At 53.8% G+C, this 13717-nt stretch overlaps 3 protein-coding genes across 3 annotated transcripts; 1 reads left to right on the forward strand and 2 right to left on the reverse strand.

Annotated features, from left to right (window-relative positions):
* Positions 1-729: 729 nt before the first annotated feature.
* On the reverse strand, positions 730-3969 carry BKA58DRAFT_61779 (uncharacterized protein). The gene has a single exon (XM_046175631.1). It carries the CDS (start codon positions 3834-3836, stop codon positions 852-854), a length of 2985 nt encoding a protein of 994 aa, XP_046020205.1. The 5' UTR covers positions 3837-3969; the 3' UTR covers positions 730-851.
* A 644-nt stretch (positions 3970-4613) lies between these two features.
* On the forward strand, positions 4614-8067 carry BKA58DRAFT_61807 (uncharacterized protein). The gene is made up of 3 exons (XM_046175633.1): positions 4614-4777; positions 4848-4991; positions 5085-8067. Exons 1-3 carry the CDS (start codon positions 4720-4722, stop codon positions 7895-7897), a joined length of 3015 nt encoding a protein of 1004 aa, XP_046020206.1. The 5' UTR covers positions 4614-4719; the 3' UTR covers positions 7898-8067.
* Positions 8068-9049: 982 nt separating this feature from the next.
* BKA58DRAFT_325667 (uncharacterized protein) lies at positions 9050-10480 on the reverse strand (the record flags this gene model as incomplete). Its single annotated transcript, XM_046168025.1, has 1 exon — positions 9050-10480. The coding sequence occupies one exon, from the start codon at positions 10478-10480 to the stop codon at positions 9050-9052; it is 1431 nt and encodes a 476-aa protein (XP_046020207.1).
* Positions 10481-13717: the final 3237 nt, after the last annotated feature.

The raw sequence follows: 13717 nt of genomic DNA on the forward strand, positions 1-13717 counted from the left end.
AGGGTCTTATCAGACTGGCTGTGTGCTAAATCCCCTACACTTTCTTCTGGGAGTGAATAGGTTCGGTACCAGCGTAGCCATGGGGTGAACGGAGTCAGTACGATCCTACCCTATTCAACCCACTATACAACCAATCTCCATCGCGCCCTAGTCACATGATCCATTTCTTCCACATCGTGCACATGTGCGAAGTGGAAGAAATAGATCGTGTGATTACGGTGCGATGCAGATCAGATGGAGGGTAGTCTAGATGGGTTTTTGCATTTTCATCGTTCTGGCTGTGTGTCAAAGCGCCTACACTCTCCTCCTGGGGTGAATAGGTTATGGCACCAGCATGTAGGCGCATCGGTGTTTCCTCGAGCTCCATCTTCGGGGGAACACCGATGCGCCTATATTCCGCTGCGAAGATCCGTATCTGAGGTGAGCTATCTTGTACGCTCGCACAAATGTATAGAAGGGACTTTAGGGGTTGAGATACGGTTTCTAGACATCTCATGTGGCATGTGAGATGTTGGACAGCGCATATATCATACGCGGAGTAGACACGAACGCACTGTACGTGCATCCAAAGACTAGAACAGAGTTGGTTGTTTGTATTACCACACATTATAAATTCATAGTTTTTGTAGTTATACAGTCGCTATCAAAAGAATCCCCACCCAGCCGCACCTCAGACACGGGATAATCAGACGCCTCATACATACATGAACAACCGAAAAATCAGGGGTATAACCTCCACAAACTCCATTACCATGCCACGGTTGAAACACCGCTTTTGTTTTCTTCATCCATGACCAAAGACATACATGAGTAATAAAACAAGAAAATATACAAGCCATCGGATGAAACCATCAATCACTAAGATCGATAATCTCAACCTCAGCTGGAACCAATCGTCTCGAAGCAACAGATTCAGGCGTGGCACTCGAAACACCCTCTCTTACCTCAGCTTTAGGTGTCCACTTTCCATCCTGCCTCACGATGATATGGCGTGTATTTGCCAATCCACGGGCCTCGAGCTGCTTCTTGATTTGCTCCATGAAGCCATCCACGAAGAGCATCTGTGGCCTCGCGTCAGATTTGCAAATGGGGCATTTCCACTGATCGGCCACGGATGCGTCGCCCTTGCGTGGCCGGGATTGGAGGAACGTTTCTAGGTCGAAGCAGTCATTGTGTGGACAGGCTTTGCTGCGAACGGGAATGTCGCACATTTTGGCTTGGCTGAAGGGGTCGAAGAGGCCAATTGTGAGGGTGCTTTCAACAACGCTGATTTCGTCGTCGTCGTCGACGGCGGAGAGCTTGTTTTTGATGCCTTGTAGGACTTTGTCTGCAGGGACGCGACTCTGGTTTAGACAGTGTTTTATGATGGGCTCATGGGATGATACGACCATGGCCTCGATGGCGAGCATGTAGTTGAGATGAGTTGTCTCGCCGGACCGACCCATTACTGCAATCTCCAGAACATTCTCCCCTTCTTTGAGCAGGCGCGTGAGGTCGATAGGCATGTCTTTTCCATAGTGAATCTTCTTCCGCGGTTCAAGAGGGGTGTCGTTGAGCGTGTAATACGAGTGAGGTATCCAGGACGTATCAGCGACAGCCCAGCGGTCCTCTGTCCACTCAGACCCCGGCCACTTGACACATCGTAGACGGGCAGATTTCGTGGTTTCGTTAATGTTCACAGTACCAGGTCCACCCAGTTGATCTGGAATAGTCTTTCCAATCCTCTGCATATCATAAGGTGTCAGAGTGAGTGTCCACTTCTCAATGGCACGGCCTGGCGAGGACAACCGCGTTGGGGATTTGAGGAAATTCTGACAAAACATGTATAGGGGCGGAGATTTAGACTGTGCACGAAGAACTGGACTTCGGAGATGAGCTTGGTGTAGACCAAAGCGTGCTGGATTGGGTACACGCTGTTGTGGTTGTTGGTAGCCAGCAGCAGGAAGCAAGGGCCCCCCACGTGGAGCCGACGGCACCCCAGTAGGTTGGGCAGGGCGCGTAGGAGGACGACCAGGCCCACGCAACTGCTGGATAGCAGCCTGTGCCGAAACTGCGTCAACCGATCTAGTCGTGCGCGGCGGCATTCGTTGAAGATGATTGAGAGGTGTAACAGCGGGCGAGCTGGTTTGTACTCGTTGTGGCTGGGACTGGGCTTGTACTTGCTGCGGTTGCGACGGTTGCGACGGTGGGGCATGTACCTGTTGCTGAGGTTGGGGAGCGCCGTACGTATGATCATCCAATGAAGCGCCTTTCTTGCGAAGGTTAGCCTCGAATGTCTCGACTAGCGCTCTCAGCTTAGAGCCCCAAACTCGATCCTCGTCGTATTCTATTTGTTGGCTCTGCTCAGGCGTCTCTGCAGCTGAGTAAGCATGTCGTGTGTAGTGGTAGTTTTGATTCTGCTCGAAGATACCAACTATGTCGTTCTCGAACTTTGCAAGCAATGGTTTGACATTAGGATTCATGATCACCGCGCGGCAAATACACCGCAGAAAAGCGGTGAAAAGGAGACGCTGGAACGTGAGAGAAGGAATGCGGAGTTCGACAGCAAGTTCTCGGGCGAGGGGCGGGCATCGACGGTGCTCACATATCGCCTTCATTTGGTTATAATTGTGCGATTGGTCGACAAACTGTCTGAACAGCTGTGCTTGGTGCTCGAATGTGGCCGGCCACATGGCTGCAATCTGCTGCATTGGGTATGGGAAATGGGAGAAGAAGTGAAGATAATTAGGCGAGAGTATGTGGTTTGCGTCAAGGACATCGTGCAATATCCTCTGCGCTTGGGGTAAACCTGGTAGCGCCTTCAACCCCGCCGGTAGCATATGAGGGGCGTGGGTGATCAGGCAGTAACATTGATGCATAGTAAGATAGGGCCAGTCTGACATCTCAACAGCACCCTGTAGCACGAGAAAGCGTTTCCTGTCCTGAGAGTGAGGCGATATTGGAGGTTGTGATGCCTGGAATTGCATCAAGATCTGCACACAGTCTTTCTTCGTGTACCAGCCCTGGCTCACGAAATCAAGGGCCAAGGGGGTTGTAGGCGTGTTATCAGGCTGTATGAAGCGAGATACAGGCCGGGAGACTGGTTCTTGCGAGACCGCTTGGGGCGAGTATGGCTGAGGAAGTGTTCTGCTGAGGCGCAGATCTTGAAATTGCATGCCCTGGGGTAGTTGTGGCGATGCCATCATGCCGAGCGACGGGCTGCGACTAATAGTCTGACCCATCTGACCCAGCATAGGACTGCCGAGCTGTGAATAGTGGCCGGAGGGCCGACGCGGAAAGTCCGGCTGAGGATTTGTCGGGTTTGCTGCGGGCCCTGCATAAGCCTCGCTGCGCCTCCGCTTGTCCATCTGTTGCCCATATCCTTCGCTGACTCTTTTGGGAGGAGCAATCTCGTGTGGTGCTGCGGGCGGACAGCGCAATGTCTCCTCGCTTGGCGTGGGCGACGGAAGCACGCGGGCCACCGAATGTCCATGGTTGGCACTGTTCTGGTGGGCAACGACATTGGGGAGCTGGGGAGACGTGGAGTTGGAGAGTGGCTGCAGCTCGGTCTCGACGGTCGGGCGCGTGATCAGGCTCTCTGCGGATGCGTTTGTGGACGAGGGAACAGGAAATACGGGCTGTTTGCGAGGTCTTCCGCGACCGCGCACGGTGAAGGGTAACGGATTTTGTGTGACTTTGGCAGGAACGATGGGGGGCAGGGCAGGCGCGCTGGAGGGCAGCGGCGTCATCAAGCTCTTCTGTCTTCCCCCAAGGTTGCCCAGCGCATAGTTGAGCGTCTGCGCCGTCGCATCGTCTGGCACTCCTGGGGTCATGGCGTGACTCCAGGTGTGGTTCATGCCGCTCTGTTATGTTATGTATAGCCGCTTGAGAGTACGCGCTTGTCGCCTTCGAGTGCTGGACATGGGCGAGTTGGAATGTGGGGAGTTCATGTCGTGCAGGGAGATTATGAGCGACTCAGTGCATGGTAGTCGCGGCGGGTCGTGGGTGCCGAATGTGAATGTGGAGGGGGAATGAGCTTTTGTTGTCCAGGCTGCCGCGAGACACGTGAGAGAAGGCGCAATGAGGTCGTGGTGAAAGCCGGCTTCGCGACGACAGTGAGTCCTCACGATACCCGATGCCATGACGCACGGACAGCGATGTTTCGCGAACATGCCAGGTCGCTTTGGGCCAAGGCCATGGGCGCCGCCGGGGCTCTGGACGCTGGACGGCAAATAGTCAGCGGCCAAGTCAGAACCGCTCCAGGGCTGCCCGCTGCCGTACAAACCCACTTTGCCAATAGGCGCAGCGACTAGTCGAGATTTGCTTTGGGGCGCCCGGTGCGTCCGTGGTTTTGCCAACCGACGTAATTCATATCGCATGCAGGCTAGGTCGCCTACTGCTTCCAAGGATGCACATCGCTAGCTTCATGCCTCTCTGTCCCACCACCCAAGTATAGACACGACACCCCCGGCAGCCGCACGACGACGGGATCAAGCAATATACCTCCCCCCTCGCTCCAAACAACATCGCCACTTTGTTTCATTGCGCACCTGTCAGGCTGTTTCAAGTAGCGGTGGCTCGGTAGCCAGCATTTATAGTCTGCCAAACGTCCGACTGTTGCGCCCGCCTCGCCCGCCGATAGCGCGAACTCCCACGAGGATGAACCACCTGTACTGATCTGGAGACTGCTTGCATACACGCCCCCCCGACCCGACCCAGTCTTGGAGAGCAGCTGTAAGCATGGCGCTACGAACCCACACCGAGGGCTGCCGGCCTGGCGATACCCTCGTCGTAGTGCGTATGTTTCCCCTCACCCGTGCTGCCATTGCGTTGCACATGCCAGCGACATCTGCTGACAGCACTTGCAGACGAGTTCCTAGCCCGCAGTCCCGACGAGCTGAGCCTGAGGCGCGGAGACCGCATCGAACTGATTGAGCGCGACGACGACTTTGGCGATGGCTGGTTCCTAGGCAAGAACACCGAGACGGGAGAGAACGGCCTGTTTCCTGAAGGTATGTTGCGCTATCGACGGCAGCACAGTAGTGCACATCCCCTATCTGATCGTCATGCTTCCTTTTGCGAGTAGCACAGCTGATGTATATCAGTATACACACGGCCAGCACCCAAACCAACGCCCATCCCGACCATGCTCTCGCGCAATCCCTCGCAAATGTCTGTGCAATCAGAAAAACCATCGCCTCAGCCCGGCATGGCCATTTCTGAGCCGCCGACCGCCGCACAGCCACCGGCTTCCACGAGCGCCCCTCCACCTTTAAAGTCTGCACCCACAGAACCCCTGAACATCGCGTCGGGACCAGAAGTTGCTCGCCGAACATCTATACAAAATGGCCCGAGGAGCATCAGCATGACATTGAGCGGGGAGGCGCCACAAGAAGACGAGACGATAGGAAGCCCCGTCATGCACGAAACGCTGAGCGTCATCGACGAGCACATCACGGGCATGAGCACGCCGCGCCACAGCGCCGTGGGCAAGGAGATACGGTCCAATGACTCGGGAAGCGAGTACAGCAGCCACCACCGGCTGTCATACATCAACGGGCAGGAGACCGACGAGGAGGAGCAGAACTGGCACACCGAGGAGGAGGTCAAGACATGGTCGCCTGCGCGCGTCGCCGAATACCTCGAGGACGTGGGCGTGGAGAAGAAGCACTGCGATGTGTTCCGCGACCAAGACATCGATGGCGAAGCGCTGCTGGGCGTGGACCGCAACTTCATCTTCATGCAGGAATTCGATCTGGGCCCCATGGGACCGCGACTGCGCACGTGGATGAAGATTAACGCCTTGCAGTCCGAGGTCAAGAACGCGAAGGAAGCTGAAGCTGCAAGGACGACCCTTCTCCTGCCGCCTTCAGAGAGCCCAGACGAGTTCCCAGCCGATATGGGAAGGAGCAGGGCTGCGTCAACCGGGGCGGTCCTTCCTCGCATACCGACGCTCAGGGAAAGCATCGGATCCCGAGGCAACACCAGCCGTCAGCATATTCCGCGTGCAGCCTCGTCTGCCGGCCGATCGTCAACCATCGACGCGACCTCTCCACTCATCCAGCACACGCCCGCCTCACCTACGCCCGGTTCGCCTAGACGACCCTCCGCTGCTTCCGTCCGGAGTATGAATCACAGCCGACGCCATTCTTCTATCGAATACGGGCAGGGACCACCCACGCCTAGTACGCCTAGTCTGATGAAGCCGCCTACATCTGCACCCATGGCCGCCCACGCACACAGGAAGACGCCATCATTCGACCGCAACTGGACCATGGGTGCGACTTCTTTGTCCAAGTCCGTACAAGATATCGGGAGACCGGTTTCATCACATCACCATCATGCTTCCAGTACCAACGGAACTACGTTCGACTTCCGCGAGGCCGGCCTAGGCTCCGGGGATCTTGACCGCGGCTACTTTTCAGGAGGCGAGGTCGACAACCGCAAGAGTAGCAGGAACGTTCTGCGCAAGAGAGAAAGCGCCGCGAGCCATTCACGCAATGCTAGTTACACGACCGAAGGCGGACAGCGCGCCTCGTTCAGTCGCCGACACAGCAGAATTGGCAGCGCAGATTCGGCTCTCCGGCCAGCAAGTCCAATTTCCGCTGCCGCGAAACAATACTACGGTACCAGCACTAAAAGCGAGCGCAGCTCTAGTGCATTCGACTTTGTGCGGCCTCTCAAGCCAGCGAGCGAAACGCATCCAACCGTGACCAAGCTCGCATATGATTCGCACAGCATTGACGCCATTGCAAATTCGCCCAACGTCGCAGGTAGCGAGACCTCGAGCACAGGTCGTGCATCGCCCTCGCCAGCTGCTGTGCCATCTCATACGCGCTCGTTCTTCAGCAGTAAAAAGGGATCACAATCTAGGGGTCTTCGAGCGATATCAGACGCAATAACCGGCGGCGAGAAGGCGAATTTGAGCTCCGCCGATGTTTCCACCACACAACACAAGGACTCACCAATGCAGTCACCCTCGCGGACGGGTTCTAGCACACCGTCTGGCACATCACTATCGAAGAGTTTTGAGCTTGAAAAGGCCGATAACAACAGGCGGTTTACCGCTGGCTCGACCACGTCCAAGGACGCAAAGAAGAAGGCCAAGAAGCATGGCACTAGTGCATATCTCAAGGGCCGCCAGCAAATCACCCCCCAACAAGCCATGGAGAACTGTGACTATAGCGGCTGGATGAAGAAGAAGTCTTCGAGTCTTATGACAACATGGAAGACGCGTCTATTCGTGCTTCGTGGCCGCCGTCTTGCCTACTACTACACGGAGAATGATACCGAAGAGAAGGGTCTAATCGACATATCATCGCATCGTGTGCTACCAGCGAACAACGAGAGAATGACTGGCCTTCACGCGTCTCTAACAGGCGCGGCCAACTCACCTACATCTCCGCACAATGCCACCATACAGACAACAGCATCTGCGGATAGCGCCAAAGGTATCCCAGGGCTGGAAGAAGACGTCTCGGGCATGTTCATCTTCAAGCTTGTGCCACCTCGTGCAGGACTCCAGAAAGGTGTCCAATTCACAAAACCCATCGTGCACTACTTCGCAGTCGATAGCCTTGCCGTGGGCCGACTCTGGATGGCTGCGCTCATGAAAGCCACAATCGACCGAGACGAAGCTCTTCCCTTCACGACCACCTACCAGCAAAAGACCATCTCACTGGAAAAGGCACGCGCTATGCGTCAACGGCCACCAAATCTCATGGACGAAGACGGAATCGAAGATGCCGAAAGGAAGAGCGAGATCTCGAAAGAGAGCATCCAAGAAAGCACGATTCACGAAGAAGACGAGAAGGGCCTCGCGATATCGGGACTCGATGATGCGAAGGCGTTGCTAGCGTACGCCGATAGTCCTGAGGAACACAAACACGACAGTACCGCAACGGCAATTGCGATGTAGCCTCTTCTTTCTCTTCCGATACCACCCCGTTCGTTTTCCAAGTTCAGTACATGCATTAATACTTGCCCGCTCCATGAATTGCCACCCCGGAAACGATAGCAATTGCATCGGCGAGGCTTTGGGAAGGCGTTCTTATTAGCGAAAGCCAGATTTCCTTTTTTTTTATCAATACACCGTCCTGAAGGCTGCCTGGTCAGTCATCCTTCATACAACAACATACCCCTCTCTCTTCTTACTGTTTTGACCTGCGATTTCGCTATATAGTCCTGCATCTTAGCATCATCGATGATGAGAGTCCTTACCTTTACCTGTCCTGTCCTGTCCTGTACTGTGCCGCTTTTATGATGGTGGGTTGAACGAGTGTGTAGCGAAAAGCGAGACTTTATAGCTTGTCTTTGTGGAGCGCGGATGGATGTAGTTAGTGCCTGTATGGAGGGATGACAATGTGTAATAGTAAGATCTACAGACTGGATCCTGCGCTTGAAGGTGATGCTGAAAAGTACTCATGTGTGACGTAAGATGCCGACTATACTTCATGTGTACAAGAGTTTGCTCCTATTATTGCGTTCCCGGAAGAACATGGCGGAATGAATGCATAACTCACGCCGAACTGTGAGCTTGTTGATACACTATATGCAATGCTGCGTTACCTGTAAGAGAATAGTGCATCATGTCTAGTTGACGGATACCGAATAAGTAAAAAAGCAAGGTACTTTGATCACCACGGACTACTAGGATGACTGATGACAAGGATGTAGACGCAGTCAGCTTGTTGCTAGCACTTACTGCAAAAGCTCGGAAATTTGAGGGAGAGCAACTAGGTTAAATCCGCTCACAGACGTTCTTATATCAAGTATGAGGCGGACGAAGGACGAGCAGTTGTGAAGTTGTCTTTAGCATTTGTTTATTTGTTCTTGTTCTTTACTTGAGTTGAGGTCCTGCGCAGTGCAGCCTTTCTTCCTTCTTTCCATCCAGCGATGTAGTATATAGTACTGAAACTTATGAATCTAAAGCGAGTGTCTTGGGGGGGTATCATCATCTCCATCAAATCAAACGGCAAACCACCAAAAAACGCAAACCATGAAAAACGCCAATCCTGATGCTGCTGTAACGCAAGATCTTTCACTGTTGATGTGGTGATGCAAGGGATTCTCACATCACACTCCTCTTCCTCCTCATCTTAACCTTCAACTCACTATTCTCCCTCTCCTTCGGACTCTCCATGGGCGCGAACCAATCCCTGAGTCCACACTGCTCCTCCAGACTCCTAAAGAGATCATCCACGCGATCAACCATCCAGCCACTCCGTATCCGCGCACCTGGCTTCACATAACCCAGTTTGAAGCTGTTGGAAATAGCGCAACTCCCCTCATTGAATGAGAATTGCATGCAATCATCCTGCTCCTCACACAGCGTACGGCAGTGTTCAAAAGATTTCCAGGCGTTGCGCTCGAGTTTGTTGGCAACGGCGGAGTGGTCGTGGGCGTTGTATTCTTTGTCGGCGGACATGTTGTCCCAGGCTGTGACTGAAGGACCGATTTTAGGGCGTACGAGCTCCATGAAGATGTCTCTGTGGCGGAGGAGAATAGGATGCCTATTGTACCAATCCTGTTCGAACGACCAGAGTTCTTGGATCTCAGTGGGAGACACGTGGTGGTACGTTATAGCCGGGTAGCACCAGAGGTCGCGATCGATTTTCGACGTCGCGGGATCGAGAGTCGCGGGGGAGTCGCCTTGGAAATGGGGGAAGGCGCGGTGCAGGGGAATGGAGATGTCTTCGAGGACTTTTCCCAAGGCGCAATCGCCGACCCAGTGGGTTTTGGTAAAGTCTTCGTATTCGGAGATGCGGGGGGAGCGTTGGGCGGAGACTTTACGTGCGGCGGGGGCAGAGAGGGCGAAGCCGGCGCCGCCGTAGGCGAATTCGACTTCGTTGATGAAGAGGTGCTTGCCGATGTAGTAGGACTTGCTGTCGTCGAAGTTGCCGAGGAATTCGAGGAGGTTGTTCCAGTTTAGGTACGTGTCGGCTTCCATGAAGAAATACCATTTGGCGTCTGGCTTCTCCTCGAGTGCTTGGTCGATCATGGGGAGAAACTTCCACTTGTCAAGCTGCCAGCCATCGTTGTCGGTGCGCAGGTAGTCACCCTGCGACGATCCGGATAGCGATGTGAGGACTTCTTGTTGTTTCACGCCTCGCCTTCCGTGCTCTTGTAGTTGGTGGTACAGCTTGAAGTCGTCATTCGTCTTCTTCGTCTCTTCACTAACTCCTTTGAGCACATCGTGGACGACGTGTCCATCTATCTCCTCTTCCAAGTCCGAGTGTATAACATAGTGGGGGACGCAACGTAACGTGGTACGGAGGTGCACCGGCACCTTTTCGAGTGATTCGGTGGCCCCGGTTCGCAAGACGACCAAGACGTCATCGGCGAGCTTGGACTGCGGGCAAAAGAGTTCTTCGGAGTGCTCATGCGCCGAGGTCTTTGCGGCGTGGAAGAGGGGCGGAGTGGCCTTGGTGAAGATATTAAGGACGGATACGGCGAATACGGCGCAGAAGATTAGTCGGCATAGGAAGGAGCGATTAGGCATGGCGGTCTAATAGTGATGGTGCAGCTCCGGGCTGAACCGCGAAAAGTCTAAGTAAAGAGTGTAGTAGCTGGAAAGGACAGTATAGTAATAAGAAGAATGAACGTGTGTATGGATCTCGCTAGTGTTCTGATAGAGAGTGGAGATGCGGTGCCGTAGCCATCGGATGCCGGCGGAGGTTGGGTAAAGCGGGGAGCGAGGTAGCAGCGGAGTGTAGTTCGTATGAATAAGGAAAGAAGAGGAAGGTTCAAGGGAGGAGGCATGCTCCTCTTGAGCGACTTGTAGGCTATGGCGATCATAACCTTTTGGCATGACCGTGTGTGCAAGTGGCCGAAGCGACCTGGCGATCAATGCCCCCGGTGTGGATTCGTCAAATGCGCCGGACCTGTCACGGCGTGTCATTCCCGTGCGCGTAGGATCGCCACAAACCGCGGTGAGCAGGGCATGATGATAATGGCGCGTTATGAAGCACGGCGCTGACCTTGCAGCGCATGCTGATGCCGCGCTGGGGCTGCGCCTAACCGGCTTACGGGGGCGTGAAGCTGCACAGTGTCAGAGTTTTGGGTGTGGTAATGGGGTGCCGAGGAGCTGGTAACCTGGGGCATGAGGCGTTGCGCCTACCGCTTCTAGCGCTACGTCATGGCCCGTTTCAAGTGGCTGGTTCGGGCATCGCGGATTCGGATCGGCATTTGCTGCTGCCTCATTGTGGAAGTTTGTATCCTGGTGTTGATCACCATCATCAATCCAAATGAACGCGCGTCGACAAAAGGAGTACTCTCACCTGATGTTTGTGAGGGATATTCCATGCTTCGACGTCCCATGGGCGGTTCACGATGCCTCATTTCCGCGGTTCCTGTCAAGTCCACCACTCACGCTACTCCGCTTGGAGTCGTTCAACACTGAAAAGAAATTATGCGCGACAAAGTTCGGGTCGTGATACGAGAGTCCTGCCGATGCGACGGTGGTTCAAACAACGCGCATGAATGTTTTCCTTCTGTCCGCGAAGGAACAGCAGCAAACCACGAAGGGGTCATGTTTCAATGCCTCTCTTCACACATTTTTCTTTGTCGGCTTCACTGCATCCCATTCCAGCCTTGCTTCTTTGATTCAATAGCCTTGCCTGTATCAACTGTGTCTAAAAGCTAACCTCACAACTACTCCTTGTCCTCCAAAAAGCATACTAACTTCCTCAACGCTCAGCGTCCGAGTACGACCCAAGTAACGGCGAACTAACGGCGAACCAGTCCAAAAGCAACATCACACTACCAAACTTCTACCATGAGTCAACAGTTTTTTCAACGGCAGCAGCCGGGTATCGCTGTCCAATATCCCGAGATTACTCAACGGCAAGTGTGGGCCCTTGCTGCCGGTTATGTACTTTACTTCGTCTTGAGCATCACGGCTCTGATATGGTACAACCGATATGTGGAAGGGAGAGATCGTCGGCGTTGAACGTTGAGCGTTGAGCGCTGACCGCTGAGCGCGCATGGACGGCTGATGCAAGTATGGAGCGCTTTTGATGATCAAGCATACTGCAAGAGTCGTTGGGTTGGTGCTAATGCTCGACTGGATCTTCAGGTCACACGGATTCGACCTCATTGTTTCTGGGTATCCTTGGTGGCATCAGAGGTGGAGGGCGTTGTTTGATGTCATTTCTTCAACGGTGTTCTTTTCGCTTCTCGTGTCTTTTTGCTGAGATCCACCTTCTACTCGCGGGTCTACGGCCTGAATCATGAAGTCAAGCTTCACATAGCGCAGCGAGAGGTTCGCCGCTCACGAAGGGCACACGCTCAATGGCAGTTTACACATACACCCACGGCTCACTACTCACGTATACGACAAGGTCATGGTGAGATATAAGTGACGGCTGGTCGCACCGTCCCAGTATCATCACAGTGCTGAAAGCATCAAAGAGCAAGGTTGGAATTTGTTGCTTCAGCCGCCAGCTGAGAGGTTATACAAGCCAACACGCCCATCATCTGGGCTGAGTTCATAAGTTCGGCAAGGACCCATTGAAATGCACACCAGACCACGAATGAGCGGCACCGGAGCGTTCTCCGACATCTCAGTGTCTCCAACTCACCAAAACAGTGGCTCGGCACTTTACACTTCACCGAACAAAGACCAAAACGGATACCAGGACCGTGGAACACGGTTAGAAGCTATACAAGATGCATGTAGGCCGTTAGCTGAACGGTTGTGAAGTAGCCGCGAAGATTGTGGGGCGCCACGCAATTTTGATCACTAGTCACACCGACAAATGTCAAGATGGACAAAGGCCGTGGTGGTACTCACCCAAATACCTTTGCGCAAGGGTTCCGGTAACGCTCTGCGATGAGCACTTATGAAACCCGAATTTCACGCCTCCTACGTGGTGTGGCTTGCAGAATGTGTTCTAGCACTCGCGGCGACTGCACTCATTCCAAGCACAACTTCATCACCTCTCTCGTCATCAGCCTCATGTACATCCCGAGCAGCCGAAGAATGACGCTGCAATAAATTAAATCCCAGAAATCAACCAATGAGCGCCTCATCCTTCGCAGCATGCGAAGATCCTTGGCCATTTCCGTGTTCCATGCTAGGAAGAGCATCGGTATGATTCTGAAACTGCGCTAAACCGCCCTTTGTTCTCCAACTCCCCAACTCCTGACCTCACAAGATGCTTGTACGATCATCAGCAGCTACACATTCAGCCGCAAAGTTCACAGCAGAATCAAGCTTTTCGCGGAACGTTTATCAAACACCTCGTATATGCACCCCGCTGTGTTCTGCTTCCAGCCAGCAAAACTCCCTGACGTCTCATTAAACTTGGTGGGCCGGGAATTACGTCCCGGCACTTTACCAGCGAGTAAGAAGGAGCCGACAATACCGCCGCAATATATGAACGTCACGTCCTAGTGTACGCATGCGTCGCACACCTCTTTGTCCACTGCCACCGCAAGCCAAGTTGACCGCTTACTCCAATAGATGAAAATGATGACTTTGAGCAAGCATGTTTGCTCTTGTTTCCACACGTGTGCAGCGCTAACAGTGGGTGCTGACGTGCTGGGCGTTCTTGAGATCCAGAAATCATTTCGGCTGCGGCCTTGTGCCACCGGCTGCAAGGGCTCTCAGGGTTCTTAGGGCTGTTTAGTACCGTGTGGGAGGACGGGAAGGCATCTAGGACAGGCGTCGAAGGCGTTTTGTGGGGTAGATGGTAGTCTAGAAGAGTGCCGTCATGGGTGATAGAATGGAGAAGTG

This window comes from Alternaria rosae, assembly GCF_020736505.1.
Source record: "Alternaria rosae strain MPI-PUGE-AT-0040 chromosome Unknown BKA58scaffold_13, whole genome shotgun sequence".
NCBI classification, from domain to species: Eukaryota; Fungi; Ascomycota; class Dothideomycetes; order Pleosporales; family Pleosporaceae; genus Alternaria; species Alternaria rosae.

Coding starts and splice junctions, on each gene's coding strand:
- BKA58DRAFT_61807 (XM_046175633.1), top strand. CDS start 4,720: ATGGCGCTACGAACCCACACCGAGGGCTGCCGGCCTGGCGATACCCTC. Junction 4,778..4,847: donor CGATACCCTCGTCGTAGTGC/GTATGTTTCCCC, acceptor CAGCACTTGCAG/ACGAGTTCCTAGCCCGCAGT. Junction 4,992..5,084: donor GAACGGCCTGTTTCCTGAAG/GTATGTTGCGCT, acceptor GATGTATATCAG/TATACACACGGCCAGCACCC.
- BKA58DRAFT_61779 (XM_046175631.1), bottom strand. CDS start 3,836: ATGAACCACACCTGGAGTCACGCCATGACCCCAGGAGTGCCAGACGAT.